Source organism: Dipodomys spectabilis, unplaced genomic scaffold, assembly GCF_019054845.1.
Source record: "Dipodomys spectabilis isolate Male_0828 unplaced genomic scaffold, ASM1905484v1 ptg000480l, whole genome shotgun sequence".
In the NCBI taxonomy this organism is placed as follows: Eukaryota; Metazoa; Chordata; class Mammalia; order Rodentia; family Heteromyidae; genus Dipodomys; species Dipodomys spectabilis.
In genome coordinates, this window is record NW_024871157.1 from 3,041,770 (window position 1) to 3,055,756 (window position 13,987).

At 45.2% G+C, this 13,987-nt stretch overlaps 1 protein-coding gene across 5 annotated transcripts in view; it reads right to left on the minus strand.

Annotated features, from left to right (window-relative positions):
- The window catches only part of Hectd4 (HECT domain E3 ubiquitin protein ligase 4), a 127,162-nt gene that overhangs the window by 83,220 nt on the left and 29,955 nt on the right, over positions 1–13,987 (minus strand). For all 5 annotated transcript variants that reach the window (XM_042668972.1, XM_042668971.1, XM_042668969.1 and 2 more), the window contains exons 5-8: positions 10,354–10,462; positions 8,588–8,726; positions 6,433–6,603; positions 356–548 (exon numbers count right to left, since the gene is read on the minus strand). In XM_042668972.1, coding sequence (XP_042524906.1) covers positions 356–548; positions 6,433–6,603; positions 8,588–8,726; positions 10,354–10,462 — 612 coding nt within the window. The remainder of the gene's footprint in view (positions 1–355; positions 549–6,432; positions 6,604–8,587; positions 8,727–10,353; positions 10,463–13,987) is intronic.

Below are 13,987 nucleotides of genomic sequence, written 5' to 3' on the forward strand. Positions count from 1 at the left end.
AATTTAAGCAACAGAAGCAGTCCGCACACACACACAAAGCAGCTGAGCCAAACACCAGTGACTCATACATATAATCATAACTATTCAGGGGGCTGAGATCTGAGGATCATTGTTCAAAACCAGCCTGGGCAGGAAAGTCTGTGAGACTCTTATCTCCACGTAAGCACCAAAAGAGACTAGAAGTAGAGCTGTGGCCCAAGTGATAGAGCATTAGCTTTAAACTCAGGGACAGATTCTGATATCAAGCTCCAGGACTAGCATAACCGCGTCCCCCCCCCCCCACACACACACTCCAAAAAAGTAGATGAACACGAGCATCCAAGGAAGCTGTCCTTGGGTGCACATGGCATCATACCCGCTTGGTCCTCCTTCAGTGTGTTGGAGATGGTGGAGCCAGTCAGGGCTGCAAGCGTTGCCGATGGGGAGGCTCTGTACCGAGACAGCCTGCTCAGAAGCATCTCATTAATGCTCTTGGCAGATTCGCCCTCTTTCCTCATGAGGATCGTGCGTTCCTGAAGCGGGTTGGCTACACGTACCCCATTTTCAACCTAAGATTTAAAGTGCAAGAGCTTCTGAAATGATACCTGTTTCCAATTAGGTGGCAAATTTCTACTTGAGAATATTACTGTGACCTGTTTGCTTAACATTTCTAAAATTGCACCTGAGTGAGCATATCCCTCAAAACTTCCATGCTCTATAGGTGACTACAGGCTACACTGTTTGAGATCTGTCGTTTTTCACAACAGCCTAGATTATTCTGAATGTAATCAGCTGGATTTAATAGGTTCTCTGAAAAGTAGTTGATTAAAATTCCTTAGACTGCATTCTGCAGTCAGAGCTCACTAATCGTGGCCTCTGACAGTTACCAGGAAGACAGAGGAAAACAAATCAATCAGGCTTTGAGTTACTGTGAGGACAACTGTGAGATTGATGTCTTCTTGAACTATAATTGGTGGCTAAAATCCAAACTCTCGATGAACAGTAGTTAATATTCACTCCAGCTGCTTGGACACTGGCAGGCTAATACTGGAGCAAGGCAGACCTGGCTAAAAGTGCACGCCAACCTCAAGTGCACCCTGCTCAGGCCTGGTAGCCATCTCATTTGTCACTGGAGCCTTTCCCATCTCTGGAGTGGTGCTGCCAGTGTGGGGCCTGCCCTTAGCACCCTACCTTCCTCTCCTTGTTCTTGTTCTTCTTCCATTGATATCCTTACTGCCTAAAAAAGATGCAGACTGTGCCCTATAGCTTTTCCCTCTCATTCCTCCAACTCTAGGATCTTTAAAATCCACTCTCATACTTGCTCTTCTTGCTTTCCCAGGAAGAAGCATCTTGCCTCACATAATTTAAGGCTAATTTTCCTCTTCCACCTTAAGTCCTAGGCTTGCTTCTGTCCCTTCCTCCTGATCAACTTTTCTCCTACATCAACTTTCTTCTCTGTGTTCAGATTTCACACACCTGTGCATCTTAGCAAATCCTCCGTGTCTATGAGCATACCTCCCTTTCCCCACTTCCACTGTCAAATGTCCCAGCTCTATCACAAGTGTCTCATAGGCTGAAGTTCTGTCATTTGAACAGGTCCGAGAAACTCATCGTGCTGGGAAGGCAGGCACAACTGGCCTACTGAGGCGCATGAAGACAAGAGGGAATGAGAGTCCGGTGAGGTGGGATCCTCTGTAAAGCCCACAGAAAGTGAGTCCCAAAGGAAATGCTGGTAGCAGACAAGAGGCCAGAGAAAGCACAGGCAGGAACAAACCTAAAGAGCTGTCCGTACATTCCCAGATGGCAGCAGAAAAGAGATCTATGAGAGAGAAAATGCTGCTTCTTCCCATCTTGTCTGGCCTCTCAGTTCCACTCCCAAGTGAGTAGCTACTCACTACTGGAACAGAGAAACCCAAACTCTTTCCTTGACTTCCTCGCAGGGTGGACCATGACTGGCAGCCTTCTTGAGATTCTCGTTCCTGCATCTCAGCCTCAGCCACAGTGACAGACCACACTCCTGATTAGTTTCTTTCACATATTCAGGGTGCGAGAGGGTGGAGCAGCTCAGTCCCTGCCCTCCCTCCTCTCCCATTTCCTCACTGGTCCCACATCTCCAGTGAACTCTACCTCTTGGGGCCCAAGACCTCCATCTGGGACTCTGCCCAGATCTTCCTTCATACCTCAGGCAGAATGCCACCTACTCAAAGAGGCCTTACTTGATGACCAAGATAGAAAAGCACTTCCCCCTTCCCCACTGCATAGCGCGTAGCACTCTGAAATGACTCTGCTCATTAATTCCCTACTGGCTTGCCTTTCCATTGTCCCTTCTCCCAACTGAATGCCAGCTGTCTGAGAGCAGGGTGCCCGCCAGATTCCCCTGGGATGGCCACACTCGGGAGGTGGTAGGTGGGTGGACACATGATGCCTTACTGGACACACAGATCCAGGCCCTCTCTTGTCAATGTCCACCTCTGTAACAACTCCCAGGCTTGACCCACAGATCCATGCTTGCTGCTGAGACCTGGCCCCACTATCTCAGCACCCACAACCGCTCCATTGGCATTTCTACTCCAGCAGCCTGTCTCCTACAAACCCACTTTCCCCCCCGCCCCTCTTTTTGGTGGCACTGAGGGTTGTACTCAGGGCCCTGCACTTGCTAAGTGTGCTACGACTTGGGATCCACCTTCCCAGATCTCCTTCTTTTGGCATTGTTTTACCCTCACTTTCCTACTAACTAACCTTTGGTAGTCATACATCTATTTATGTTGCACAATTCTAAATATAATCCTTTAAAAGCATCCAAGATAAAAATCAATCTCTTTAAGCCTGACATTACTGATCTGGCCCTATGAGAAAGTCAATAGATAGCTTAAAAAACAAATTATACCAGGCACTGGTGGCTCATGCCTGTAATCCTAGCTACGCAAGAGGCTGAGATCTGAGGATTGAGGTTCGAAGCCAGCTTGGGCAGAAAAGTCCCTATGAGGCTCTTATCTCCAATTAATCACAGAAAAAGCCAAAAGTGATGCTGTGGCTCAAGTGGTAGAGTGCTAGCTTTGAGCAAAAGAAGCCTAAGAACAGTGAGTGCCCAGGCCCAGAGTTCAAACCCCAGGACTGACCCCCCCCCCCCAAAAAAAATCACAAACACATCCCCTACCTGTTAACTGCAGTGACTTCACATGGGTTACACCAAAAGCCACACTCCTGCCCCAGTTCTCTCCCTGGCCTTGGCCTCCCCTCCAACGCAACTCCACGCTGCCTCCTAGCTCTAGGTCCCACTTTTTTTTTGTCGGTCATGGGGCTTGAACTCTGGGCCTGGGCGCTGTCCCTCACCTCTTCAGCTCAAGGCTAGCATTCTGCCACTTGAGCCACAGCACCACTTCCAGTTAATGTTAAATCTTAGGGAGGAGAGACCCAGATAGCCATTATGCTACTGCCCATATCTTTAGGAAGCAACACTGAGAAGATAAAATAGCAGCACTAAAACTGTCCATCTAACTGGCTAAAAACACTTTATGCTGAGGAATGGGGGCACGGACTGTGAGACTACAATGGAAGCCACATGTAAAAGTGGTCTGCTAAGGCAGAGGAGTTACAAGAGTCACAAGTCAGAATGTTCCGCAGCAGGCATCGGCCACTGTGTCATCCTCAAGTCCCCATGGCTGCTTAGCAAGCGAGAACCGTGAGGCTCAGAGAGGCTTGAGGAGTGCCCTTCCTCCCTGAAAACAGCTCCATGATGCCCAGGGTTAGCCTAGGTCACTGCAATATGGAGATCCAGCAGACGGGAGCCCTGGGGGCTGAGACAACCCAGCCAAGCTCCCGGGAACTGAAATGGGAACAGCGGATGGTCAGACCACAACGGGTGATGTCTTCTCTTCTTTATAAAAAGAAGAGCACAGGAGTAGGTGGACCTGGAGGCCCAGGCACAGGCTCTGGCTGAGAGATCTCAGCCCACTCAGCCTGCTGAGATGCTGAAGGCCACTGAGGAGGATGAACAGCAAGTGCAAAAAGAAGGGTCCCGGAAACAAGCGGGTCCATGTGAGGGACATGGTGTGGCAGACAGGCTAAAAAGGAACCATAAGCAAGCAGAAAGCCAGGAAGAACAGTGCCACTTACATCCAATCCTGCTAAAGGTCAAGTGAAAAGAAGACTGAGTTGAGGAAGACTAATCTTTGCCAGGTGTAGGAGTACATGCCTGTAGTCCCAGAGCTCAAGAGGCAGACGCAGAACAACTTCAAGTTAGCTGGGCACCAGTGGCTCACATCTGTAATCCTAGCTACTCAGGAGGCTGATATCTGAGGATCACAGTTCAAAGTCAGCCTGGGCAAGAAAGGCCATGAGACTCTTATCTCCACTAAAGCACTAGAAAACCAGAAGTGGTGCTATGGCTCAGGCGGTAGAGGGCTCGGCTTGAGCAAAAGAGCTGAGCGACAGCGCCCAAGTCCAGAGTTCAAGCCCCACAACCAACAAAAAATAAAAAACAACTTCAAGTTCACAGGTTAACCTGGGATTCATATCAAGGCCCTCTCTCGCAAACAAACAAGTAATAAAGAAGACTACAAGCCTTGCCAGGCGCCAGTGGTTCATGCCTATAATCCTAGCTACTCAGGAGGCTGAGATCTGAGGATCATGGTTCAAAGCCAGTCGGGCAGGAAACTCTGTGAGATTCTTATCTCCAATAAACCACTAGGAAACCGGAAGTGGTGCTGTGGCTCAAGTGGTAGAGCTCTCGCCTTGAGTTGCTCTCGCCTTGAGCTGAAGAGCGCACAGACAGCACCCAAACCCAGAGTTCAAGTCCCACGACCAACAACAACAACAAAAAAAAGACTACAACCCTTTAGTTTCATCTACTGTTCCTAATGTTTCTTTTTTTTTTTTTTTGTCGGTCATGGGGCCTGAACTCTGGGCCTAGACGCTGTCCCTGAACTCTTCAGCTCAAAGCCAGCACTCTACCACTTGAGCCACAGCTCCACTTCCAGGTTTTTCTGCTTATGTGGTGCTGAGGAATTAAACTCAAGGCCTCATGCATGCAAGGCAAGCGCTCTACCACTGAGCCACCTTCCCAGCCCCTGTTCCTAATATTTCTATATTCAAATTTCAAATGATCTCCAAAAAGATTTTTTTTTATAGTAGGCTTATTTGATTTGAACCCAAAAATGATTCCAAGGTTCCTCTCTATTGTAGAGTAGGCCCTTTCCTCCCTGATGTTTGATTTAATGCTGTGGGCAGGAGCTATTTTAGGTATTCCATTTCCTCCAGGACATGTAGGAGCTTTTAATCTATAAGTATACGAGCAAAAATATGAGCTGGGCACCCACGGTGCACACCTGTAACCTAGCTACTCAGGAGGTTGAAATCTGAGGACTATGGTTCAAAGCCCGCCGAAGTAGATAAATTTGTAGGACTCCTATCTCTACTTAACCAGCAAGAGCTGGAAGTGGAACTGTGACTCAAGTGGTAGAGCACCAGCTTTGAGTGATAAAACTAAGTAAAAGTGCAAGGCACTGAGTTCAAGCCCTAATACAGCAGCAGTAGCCACAGAAAGCACTTGAAATATGGTTAATGCAAATAAGTTTTTAATTTTACTTAATTTTGATAACTGAACTTTGAGTAGCTATATGTGGCTAGTGGCTTCTGCATTGGACACTCTCCTTTTCTGAATTTGAAACACCCCAGGCCATTTTTATTTCCTAATACATACTCATTCCTGCCACTGGATCTTTGCACTTTGGCTCAAGGCTAATGCTATACCACTTGAGCCCAGTGCCACTTCAGGCTTTTTCTGAGAAGCGTACTGAACCTCATGGACTTTTCTGCCCAGACTGCCTGGCTTTGAACTGTGATTCTCAGACCTCAGCCTTCTGAGTAGCTAGGATTACAGGCATGAGCCACTGGCGCCCAGCTTCCTCAAATTCTTTATCTGCTGCCACTTTTCCTTCACTGCCTTGAATGATCTTGTTCTAACTTGCTCACTTGTTTATGGTTATGATTATTTTATTTCTCCATGACCATCACCTCCATTCCTAGAGGCATAACTCAAGTTTCATTTGAACATAAGCATTATTCACCTTGGCAGTCACTGTGCCTCCACCTACATGGCACAAATGCTGTTTAAGCTTTGGGCTAATAATGCACATTAACTGTCACCTCTCAGGGACTCAATTCCACTTTGTGAGCTTTCTCACTACTGCAGGGTAGCCCCACACCAACACCCATTAACATTTCTCCTTCAACATCCCCTGTCAGCACACCCAGTACTGTTATCTCCTCTATGGCCCAGATTAACTTTCTGAGATCCCAGCTCTATGTATGCCACTCAATGCTAACAACAATAAAAGGTCTTCAAAGACACTTGAGAAGAAACCCCGCCATAAGGAAACAGGACCTTTGGACACTGACAGTAAGTGAGAGCGAATGGAAATGTTTCCTCAAAGATGAGAGTGGAACGCTTACCACAAGTTCAAAAATGTCCATGAAGACAGAGTGTCCCTTGGGAGTTTTCTCATTCAGACTGGCAGGGGACCAGATCCAGTAGAAGTAAGTGCCATCAGAAGAGAGGTGTACGGTGCTCATGGTGCTGCCGACAGGGAGGTGGTTGGGTGGCATGGGCACCATCTGACACACCTGGCCAGGAAAGGGGAGATGTCGTCCATTAGTGAGACTCAGACACCCTAATCATTGGTCATAAACTGTTTAGATATTATGTCCAAAATAAGGAATCACTGATCTTCCTGGGTCAAACAAAACTTATTTACCTCTAAGAAGAATATATAAAACTTACATGGCAAAAATATAAAAGCTCTGCTGGGAAGGTGGCTCAGTGGTAGAGCGCTTGCCTCGCATGCATGAGGCCCTGGTTCGATTCCTCAGCACCACATAAGCAGAAAAAGCCAGAAGCCACGCTGTGGCTCAAATGGTAGAACGCTAGCCTTGAACTGAAGAGCTGAGGGACAGTGCCTAGGCCCAGAGTTCAGGTCCCATGACCAACAAAAAAATAAAAATTTAAAAAAATATAAAAACTCATAAAGTGGGTAGTGAAATAATTTGATTAGCCATGTATCAGATGAAAATATGGAGGGCTAGGAATGTGGCTTAGTGGTAGAATGTTTGCCTAGCATGCATGAAGTCCTGGATTTGATACTTCAGTACCACATAAACAGAAAAGGCCAGAAGTGGCACTGTGGCTCAAGTAGTAGAGTGCTAGCCTTGAGCAAATGAAGCTCAGGGACAGTGCCCAGGCCCTGAGTTCAGGCCCCAGGACAAAACCAAGATTAATTTCTGAGATTAAGGGAAAGTATTTTTACTCGATACTTTGAATCTGCTACGCATGTATATTTTATCTAACATTTATAATGAAATTTTAAATTGGGCATGGTGATACACACTTATAATTCCAGCACTTGGGATGCTGAGGGAGGATGATTGTAAGTGGAAGGCCAGCATGGGCTAAATAGGCCCTGGCTCAAAACATGTACACATCCCCCACAATTCCACACATATACAACATACATGCTTAAAAAAATTATATGTATATATACATATATATATAAGGGACTGGGAATAGGGCTTAGTGGTAGAGTGCTTGCCTGATGCATGAAGCTCTGGGTTTGATTCCTCAGTACCACATACACAGAAAAAGCCAGAAGTAGCACTGTGACTCAAGTGGTAGAGTGCTAGCCTTGAGCAAAAGAAGCTCAGAGGGGCTGGGAAGGTGGCTCAGTGGTAAAGCACTTGCTTTGCATGCCTGAGGTCCTGGGTTCGATTCCTCAGCACCACATAAGCAAAAAGAAAAAAGCAGGAAGTAGTGCTGTGGCTCAAGTGGTAGAGCGCTAGCCTTGAGCCGAAGAGCTGAGGGACAGCGCACAGGCCCAGAGTTCAGGCCCCACAACCGGACCCCCAAAAAAAAAAGAAGAAGCTCAGAGACAGTGTCCAGACCTTGAGTTAAAGCTCCAGGACTGGCAAAAAAAACAAAAAACAAAAAACTAACTAAAAATATAAACAACAACAAAAACAAAGTGAAGTACCTTCTAGAATTTCTTTAGTAAAGGAATTTAAGACCATTAATTTTATTTCAAAGACAGGAACCATATCTTATACATTTTTATATCCCTGGCACCTAATGAAGAATCTCATTTGAAGTGATTTAATAAATATGTGAGAATAAAAGAAAGAGCTGAAGATACTGAGAAAGAAAAGGCAGAGGAGAGGGCAAAGGAGAGATTCAGAAAAAAAAAAAAAAAGAAAGTCTATGGCAGATCCCAATTAAGCACACAAGGGGCTTACCACCCACCAAGTCCACTGGCACAAAAAGAAAAAAGAAATTAAAAAAAAAAAAATAAAAGAAGTAGAGTGTGTGCTCAGCATGCACAAGTTACTGGGCTGATCCCCAGTGCAAAAGCTAAAAAGAAAACAAAAAGTTTGCTGTTGACCTTTGCAATCAGTCAGATCTGTGGGAGACCGGAAGTCATTGTAGAAAAACTGTAAACAATGAAAGGAGGTCACTCCAGGAGGCAACTATATCCACTGTATTACTACTACTTCTGGTGACATCAGGAGTGTTTGTCACTGCCTCCAAAATACCAAAGAGAACGCAGTGTCTTCTGTTTACCTGGAGGGTGTTCTGGTCAATGACCTGGAAAAGGGAATGAGGTTTGTTGTCGAAAGACACAGGCCGGTGGAGGAGACTGCCATTGCCGAAAGCCACCCATCCTGGCTCCAGCTCCTCGTTCCGGCAGTACACAAATCCTCTGGAAGTGAAAAAGACACAGGTAGGACCCTGACACCGGCAGGTAGCACAACCATGAGATATGACAGACAACTGTGACTAAATATTTTTTAATGACCAACAAAGTAAAACAACTGAAGAAGAGATTATGCAGGAACGTATTACTGTAACTTCGGGACCAGAGGAGTACGGCAAATGTTAACTTTACACAAGGAGTTGGGAAAAGGAAAAGGCTAGGTAAAGCAATTCACAAAACATATTCAGCTAACTGCAATTTCTGTTGTTAAGAATTTATGGATCTGGGTGGGGGAGCGGAAAAACAAAGGAGGAGCCAACCATGCTTGATAAGAAATGTACTCATAGCCGGGCGCTGGTGGCTCACGCCTGTAATCCTAGCTACTCAGGAGGCTGAGATCTGAGGATCGCGGTTCAAAGCCAGCCCGGGCAAGAGAGACCATGAGACTACAATCTCCAATAAACCACCAGAAAACCAGAAGTGGCGCTGTAGCTGAAGTGGTAGAGCGCTAGCCTTGAGCTGAAGAGCTGAGGGACAGCGCCCAAGCCCAGAGTTCAAGCCCCACGACCAACAAAAAAAAAAAAAAAGAAATGTACTCATTACCTTGCTCATGTAACCCCTCTGTACAATATTTTCACAATAAAAAACATTTCAAAAAGGAAATGTACTCATCACCTTGTTCATATAACTCTAACCCCTCTGTACAGTATTTTCACAATAAAAAACTTATTTAAAAAATAAAAAGAATTAGGCTGGGAAGATGGCTCAGTGGTAGAGCGCTTGCCTTGCATGCTTGAGGCCCTGGGTTCGATTCCTCAGCACCACATATGCAAAAAGAAAAAAGGCGGAAGTGGCGCTGTGGCTCAAGTGGTAGAGCGCTAGCCTTGATCTGAAGAGCTGAGGGACAGCGCCCAGGCCCAGGGTTCAGGCCCACAACTGGACCCAAATAAATAAATAAATAAATAAATAAATAAAAATAAATAAACAAAAAGAATTTATGGATCTAAGCCGGGCACTGGTGGCTCATGCCTGTAATCCTAGCTACTCAGGGGGCTGAGATCTGAGGATCACGGTTCAAAGCCAGCCTGGGCAGGAAAGTCTGTAAGACTCTTATCTCCAACAAAAACCACCAGAAAACTGGAAGTGGCGCTGTGGCTCAAGTGGTAGAGCACTAGCCTTGAGCTGAAGAACTGAGGGACAGAGCCCAGGCACAGAGTTCAAGCCCCATGATCGATCAAAAAAAAATTAAATTAAAACATAATTTATGGATCTAGTATCTCAACCATAAACTTCAGCTAAGCTAATGTCAAATCTAAGTAGAAAATGACTTATCTAGCAAAATGTGTCCATTTGTCAACCTAGAAAGGTCATGATGCTCTTTATAGACATCCAGACTACAGAAAAATGTCTGGACAGAAACAACAGACTTGGGGCAGGAATCAACACAAAGCTAAAAAGCATTCATAAAAAAGATGGAGAAAGTGGCCATCAGAAAAGCCTGGAGTCCTTTGCATTGAAATCTGTTGCTGGACTGGGGAATGGAGAACGGGGATACACCCCCACAGCTTCTCAGAGATTGATGTAAGAGAAAAATGTTTCAGCCAAATTATTCAGGAAGTTCCATGCAACTGACCTGAGAGTACCATGTAATCCAGACCCCAGTTTGCTTACTCCTCTTCCAACTGAGTTAGTGGTGTACAAGTAAAGACCATCCGCAGTGAGACAGCGCCCCAAGTCAGCATCTGCAATCCATGTGCCACAGGTAAATTATATACACACTTCTTTAATGAAACCATAAACATGCTTTTTTTTTCCCTAATGAAAACGGCATTAAGAGGCAGAGTGAAAGATAATCTTTCATGTAAAAAAAAAAAAAAGTGAAATGTGACTTTTAGGATGGATGGCTTGAAACCCTCAAATCAAACATTCAGAAAGCCTGTGGGCACAGGGACTAACAGCAGGTAGTTCCTGACACAGGCACTACCCGTTCAGCCTGCCAAACGCTTTTTCTTTCTTTTTTGAAAAACAAAGCTCTAAATCAAGTTTATACATTCTAAACTTGAACCTGAAATGACCAAGAAGCCACATCTCCACTGCTGATTGCACAGCGAGGAAGGAACAAGTTCTTAGGGCCTTTTGTGTTTGGGTTTTTTTGTTGTTGTTGTTGTTGGTCGTGGGGCTTGAACTCTGGGCCTGGGCGCTGTCCCTCAGCTCTTCAGGTCAAGGCGAGTGCTCTACTGCTTGAGCTACAATGCCACTTCCGGTTTTCTAGTGGTTTTTATTGGAGATAAGAGTCTCACAGACTTTCATGCCCTGGCTGGCTTTGAACCATGATCCTCAGATCTCAGCCTCCTGAATAGCTAGGATTACAGGCGTGAGCCACCAGTGCCCGGCTAATCTTAGGGCCTTTTGAAATGCTGGTCTGGTCATCTGCAGGACAAGATAAAGGCACTGTCCACAAAGAACAAATGGGATTTCCCTGAGGGTAATGGAACCTGAGGACCTACACCCAACCTCTGCCAGAAAGCTCCCATTCTCACATTCCAATTTTAGTTCTGGAGGGAATAGCAGGAAAGTTTCGCTAACCTCTCATGAGTGAATACAAGTAATAAAATTATTTTAGAAACTCAAAACAGCAATTATACTGTTAACTATATCTTCCCTGTACTAAAACATGATTTCTGTATTTGTTGTTGTTTTATTAGTTGGGGGGCTTGAACTCAAGAGCCTGGGCTCTCTCCCTGAACTCTTTTGCTCAAGGCTAGTACTCTACCACTCTGAGCCACAGCACCACTTCAGGTTTTCTGGTGGTTAATTGGAGACAAGAGTCTCACAGACTTTTTTCCCTGCCCAGGCTGGCTTTGGACCGGGATCCTCAGCTCTCAGCCTCCTGAGTAGTTAGGAGTACAGCTGCAAGCCATCAGCAGCCAGCCTAAAACACAGTTTCTATACATGATAGTAAATAATTTACAAATCTTCAAGAATTCACCTTAGAGCTCATGGATAAAACTTTCAGCGCTTTCTATCAGTCTATTCCCTATATTTCAGGGGTGTGGTCTGTCTGAAGCATGTCATATTAGTTGGAGGAAATTCAGTAGCACATCATGCAAATTAATACTGTGGCTACTATTATCTTAAAAACTTGATCTACTAATCTGAGATAACCAATCAGGACTTGTACCTACTGTTTATTAAAAAATATCATTTTAAAAAGGAATTTCAGCCGGGTGCTGATGGCTCATGCTTGTAATCCCAGCTACTCGAGACTGAGATCTAAGGATCGCAGTTCAAAGCCAACCTAGGCAGGAAAAGTCCACGAGACTCTCATCGCCAACTAACTGCTTAAATAAAACCAGAAATAGAGCTGTGGCTTAGGTGATAGAGCAAAAACCTTGAGCACAAAAGCTCAAAGACAGTGTCCAGCCGGAGCCCTGAGTTCAAGCCCCAGGACTGGCACATACACACACACACAAAAAGGAATTCACACTTCAAACACTTTTGTACATACTTATAAACTATATTTCTTATTTATTATATAGTGTGGTCTGACAGAATAGAAGTGAAGGGGAAAGAATAAACCAATGGGCAGAGGCTGAATGAGGACTGTACAGGGCTCATTAGAGCACTATAGTACTCTCCCAAATTCTGACAAGGATGATTACTTCCATGTGAAAGAATTAATCTAACTAGCAGGCTAAGGTGGTCCCTTGAACCCCAGAGGTTGGGGCCAGCTTGGGCAAGATAACAAAAACTCATATAAAAAACTATTCTAGCTAGGCACCAGTGGCTCACGCCTATAATCCTAGCTACTCAGGAGTCTAGATCTGAGGATCACATTCAAAGCCAGCCCAGGCAGGAAAGTCTGTGAGACTCTTATCTCCAATAAACCACTAGAAAACCAGAAGTGGTGCTGTGGCTCAAGTGGTAGGACATTAGACTTGAGCAAAAGAGCTCAGGTCCTAAGTTCAAGCCCCACAACCACCACCACCAACAACAAAATTATTCTAAAAGTTAATATTATAAGAAAAACATCTTGTATCTAGATGCAACCCAAAGGAACAAGAGGGTAACCAGCAAGGAGATCAGCTAACACCAGCCCTCAGTGAGTGCCTACCCTAGCAGATACCAAAGTGGATAAAGAAAGAGCTCCAGTTCTTTTTTAGTTTTTAGTTTTGTACAGAAGAGATGTTGGGGAGGGACCTGCACATGTTAAAACACTGGCAAAATTCATTCTTGCTGTAGTATAAAGCAGCCCCTTACAGGAGACTATGGCTTCAGCCACAGATGAGGAAGACAGACTGTAGAAAAGGACTGTGGAGGACTGAGAAGGAGCTCATTTCTTCTGTACAATTAGCTATTAGACTTGTCTCTATGTGTGCCAGAGTGTTAAAAAAAAAAAAGCCAAAATGTCAAGGAGTGCTCATTTTTTATGTTATACATTAAAAGATGATTCCAATTTTGAGGAGAAAAGGGTGGGCTTTATCTCTCTGCATGACAAAGTAGGGCCCATCACATGTGAGGAGAGCTGGACTGCAGGCTGTCTGCTTCCCCAGCTAACCCAGGTTGGGTGAGTGAAGGGGGCCAGATCGGAAGCTGCTGCCGCCTCCCAGCATTCTGAGGCTGGGAGGTGCTGGGCTGCCTGCTGCTGGCTTGGGCACTGTGCCCTTAGGCTAGCTCAGGGAAGGTGGGAAGCCAAAGGGTAGCCACACAGGCCTATAACCAAGCACACCCCCAACCACTGTCCCAAGGCTCATTTGGTTGAATCTTTCTAAAACAGACACTTTCTTGGAAGAAATAGTCTCTGGGGTATTTTGATTCCTATGTCATCAGTTATATAATATCTAATAATAAGGCAACATGAGTCTAATACCGTTATAATAACTGATGATATAATAAATATGAAGCACAGTAACAAACTAGTTTGGGAGCACAGCCCAGGCTTGGCGAGCAGCAGCGCAGCTCCACAGGCGGAAGGCCATGCACGAAGAACCACTGGCAGCGTGGGTGAAGGCCTCGGCCCTGGTCTGCTCAGTTAGGGAGTGAATGGAGAGGTCTAATTTGCCTGGAAGTCTGTTAAGTAGGTCACTTAAAAGAACTTCTGCCATTTTTGCTGAGACAATGTAATAAACTCACATGTAATTCTGTTAAACCATGCAACCTACTTTGTTTAATGGAGTTACTGAATAATCATGCTCCCTCCCTTGAACCTTCTTTTGTGCTTATTACACACATGACAAATTACTAAAAGGAACAGTACCATGCAGCAA